The following is a 4,382-nucleotide window of genomic DNA, read 5'->3' on the forward strand; positions in this document are numbered from 1 at the left end:
ATATATCAATTAAAATTATTAATTAATAATATAATAAAAAAATATTTAATTATATTTAAATGATGTTTGAATATAAATAATTAGATTTGATTCTCGTCCCAACCCTTAATAACTTACGACTGAATGATTAAGATTATCAAAATGATTTTTTATTCGCAAACAGTTCGTGTTCAGCTCATTAAACAAACTAGCTAAATGCAAACACATTTTTTTTTTATTTGAAATATAAAGAAGCTGAACACCAACAATAACTTTTTTTTAAAGAATCAAACATGAGCTAATATTCATTTACACCCTCCCAAAAAGCTGAGGCAACAAGCTGTGTTTTACGAAGAAGCAATCTGACTTTCAAAAATAAAATAAATACAAGTCTTATGATTTTTGTTTATTTAAACAGCTGTATCTCTGCTCTAAACAAGCCTAAATTTTAATTGAGAAATTAATTTTTTATTATATAAATGGCTCTATGTCATACCTCTTGACCTTCTTCCTCTCTTCTTCTGTTCCTCTCTTCCACCGTCTCTCCTGCTTCTACAACTATCGTGCCATGGCAGACTGGTTTGTTGGTCCAGTCATGGATAAGATCATCAACGCTTGCTCTGATTACCTGCAAGATCAGTGCTTCAGATGGCAGACAGGCATGAAGGAGGAGCTGGAAAGGCTGCGAGAGAACCACCACAAGATCCAAGCTGTCGTCTCTGCTTACACCCGAGCACAGATCACAGATCGCAACCCGGCTCTCAAAAGATGGATATGGCAGCTACGAGATGCCATTGATGAGGCAGATGATGTTCTTGATGACTTTGAGTACATGAAGCTTGAAGAAGAACAACAGGAGCTGAACATGGAGGAAACAAAGGTGCGTTCTTCATTCTCTAGATTATTTTTGGAACCTGCTCGCAAGCTTCGCAGACTCTGCAAACAAGCTCTCAAAATAGATCCCAACTTGGAGAGACTGGAGGCAGCTGTGAAGAAACTTGATAAAGTTTCAGCTGAGGTCACTACTTTCCTTCATCTCATCGAAAACGCAAAGCAGGAGCAGCAGGAGCTGGAGCTTCAGTTGTGCAAAGATCGTGAAACAGGATCCTTGCCTAATAATGATCTCATCGGTCGAGGCGAGGAGAAGGATTTTGTTATGCAGTGGTTGAGGAAGCCAACAAATGAAGATCCAACTCATATCGCTAGCCCTACTTTGTACAAAAACATTTCTCTTCTATCCATAGTGGGTCATGGTGGCATGGGCAAGACAACTCTCTTACAACACATAACAAAAAGAGGCCTCGTTTGGAGTCACTCCCTGCTGTTCAAGAGAGTCTTAAAGCTGTCGTGCGCTCCAAAAGGTTCTTGCTTGTTCCGGATGACATTTGGGAAGAAGATGAGAGCAAATATGAGAATGTGCTCTCCCCTCTGACTAATGGAAGTTTCGGAAGTAAGATTTTGATAACTTCTCGAATGGATGCAGTTGCATCGGCGATTGCAAATATTATTAAAAAGAAGATGGAAACATTGAGGATAAAGGGCTTGAAAGAAAATGTGTGTTTGAAGCTACTCAACACCCATGCATTTGCTGGTGTAGAGAACCTTGGTGCTTATACAAAATTATCAAACATTGCTAGTTTGATAGTTAAAAAGCTTTCAGGATCTCGACTAGCAGCAAAGATCGTCGGTGGTATTCTCAATTCTAACTTGAAAGAGAGCTTCTGGATGAACATTTTAAATAGTTCTGATGTTCTAAACGTAGAACTAGAATCGGGTCGTAATAACATTTTGCCTATTTTAAGATTGAGTTTTACGTTCCTCCCACAACTTCTACAAAATTGTTATGCATTTTGTGGCATATTCCCACAAGATCATGAGTTTGATAAAGATGATTTAGTCCGAATGTGGATTGCATTGGGTTTCATTCAGGAATCTTCTATGGGAGGAGAGACTTTGGAAGATATTGGGGGAAGGTATTTTGATGTTTTGGTCAAAAAATCTTTCTTTAACGAGTTTCACTATCATGAGAGAATCTATTATAAGACGCATGATTTATTACATGATTTGGCACTGTTTGTTTCTTCAGAAGAATGTTTTAGATTCGTGGGAGATAATGTTTCATCTTTTAAAATTCCTAAAAATGTTCGACACTTATTTGTTGAAACTGAAAATTCAGAACTTTTCAAAATGATCAAAGATGTTAAAACTCTACATTCATCTTTTTATTACCCATAGAACCAATGATCCAGGTCTTACTGAAATACTTACTGAAATTTTTAAGGCATCAAGAAGCATTCGTTTGTTGTTCATAGACTCTCCATATAAAGAAAAGATGTCTGAGGCTATTAAAAATTTGAGACATCTTCGATATTTGAAATTTACTAGAAGTCTCACTCAGATGCCAAGATCTCTAAGCAGTCTTTATCATTTGCGGTTCATAATCTGCAAAAATGGGGTTCTGGAATCTTGCTCTGATGATTTCTTGCCTGGCGATGTGAGTAATCTTTCTAATCAGCGCCACTTGGAAATGCCTCCGAATGCATTTTCTAGTGTACCTGGAATAGGGAAATTAAGGTCACTTCAAGAACTAAATGAGTTTAATGTTAAGAATGAGAATGGTTATAGAATTGGGGAGTTGGAGCATATGAGCGAGTTGCGCAAATTAAAAATAAATTTTCTGGAAAATGTGAAGGATGCTGGAGAGGCTGGCAATGCAAAATTATTTGAGAAGAGAAAACTCACAGAGTTATTCTTGAATTGGGGCAAAACTGTTAATAAATGGAAATTGGAGGGGGGAGATAGATGCGAACAGAACATTGTCAATTCTGAATTAGATGTGAATGTGCTCGAAATTCTTGAACCATACAAAAATTTGAAAAGATTGTCCATAGTTTCACATGAGGGTGCATGCTCTGCAAAATGGATGTACAATACAGATTTGATCTCCAATCTGGAGTACATCTGTCTGAACGGATGCTCGGAGTGGGAAGCCCTTCCTCCTTTTGGGCAGCTTCCCCACCTCAAGTCTCTGTACCTTTGTAACATGCCAAAAGCAAAGCGGCTTGATTATAAATTCCATGGGAATGACAAGGTTTCTGTGTTTCCATCGTTGGAGGTGCTGAATATTATGGGATTACTAGTATTGGAGGATTGGTTTGATGGAGCAGCAGCAAATGACTGTTTCTTTCCTTGCTTAACAGAACTCTCCCTTGTTAACTGCCCAAATCTGCAGGAGTTGCCCTATTTGCCTCCTAAGCTCAGGAAAATGAAGATACAAAATATCGGATGGAAGGCTGCTTTGATCTACAAGCAAGAAACCAACAACTGCTGTCTTGAAACATTAAGGGTCCTTTCGTGTCCAAACATCACATCTCTTCATTCTGTTGGTGGACGACAACAACTGGATAGTGGCATTGAGAAATTCCAGGTTATTCTTAGTCAAGTTGTTATAGATGACTCATCCTTGTTGCTGACGGTGAGTATCGCCTCCTTGGAAAAGCTCACAATTTGTAATGATGATGTGCTGCAGTCTCTCCCTTCCTTCTTGGAACGCCTCTCTTCACTTAAGATTCTACACGTCGAAAATGTTCCTCGGCTCCAGCAGCTTTTACACATCCCCACCTCCCTGAAAGAATTACATCTTAAATACCTGGAATCATTGCAGTGCCTCCCAGCGTCTTTGTCGGCCATCTCATTCCTCAAAGTTCTATGGTTAAAAAACATTCCACTCCTCAAATCATTACCATCTTCTTTGTCGGCCATCTCATCCCTCAAGCATGTTTTTTTAGACAACATTCCACTCCTCAAATCATTGCCAGACCTCCCTCTCTGTTTGTCTCATCTGCTTCTACAGAGACTTGATAACCTACAGTGCCTGCCATCTTCTTTGTCGGCCGTCTCATCCCTCAACGTTATATGGTTATTTGACGTTCCACTCCTCAAATCATTGCCAGACCTCCCTTCCTCCTTGAATTCAATAATGGTAAAAAATTGTCATCCAGAGTTTGGGGAGCGTTATAAAAAATTTTCAGGCTCTGATTGGCACAAGATCGCACGCATTCCTAATGTCAGTATTGATTAATTGGCGACATTCCAAATCAATCTCTTCCCATCAAAATGTGAATATGTGAGGTGAGGACTTGTTTTTTACTTGTATTCATGTCATCCTATGCTATTCACAAACTTATCTATTATTGTAATAATTAATTTCTGACTGATTTTGATGAACAATTATTTGGTCTTAGAAATTTCAAATTTTGTACTTCAATACCATAAGTGTGTTATTTAGCATTTTTAATTCACACATTTTATTTTATTTTGTTTGATCTCCCTAATTCTAATTTTGGTTAGAATTTTTTTTATCTTATAATCTTCTCAAAATTTCACCGAAGAGTTAAACAATT

The 4,382-nt window shown here is 38.0% G+C and overlaps 1 protein-coding gene across 1 annotated transcript; it reads left to right on the forward strand.

The window, feature by feature from the left end:
* Positions 1–547: 547 nt before the first annotated feature.
* On the forward strand, positions 548–4,060 carry LOC110022074 (putative disease resistance protein RGA3). Its single transcript, XM_020720853.1, has 3 exons — positions 548–1,140; positions 1,224–1,952; positions 2,215–4,060. The coding sequence occupies exons 1-3, from the start codon at positions 548–550 to the stop codon at positions 4,058–4,060; spliced, it is 3,168 nt and encodes a 1,055-aa protein (XP_020576512.1).
* The last annotated feature ends 322 nt before the right edge of the window (positions 4,061–4,382 follow it).

Source organism: Phalaenopsis equestris, unplaced genomic scaffold, assembly GCF_001263595.1.
Source record: "Phalaenopsis equestris unplaced genomic scaffold, ASM126359v1 Scaffold000167, whole genome shotgun sequence".
Classification (NCBI taxonomy): Eukaryota; Viridiplantae; Streptophyta; class Magnoliopsida; order Asparagales; family Orchidaceae; genus Phalaenopsis; species Phalaenopsis equestris.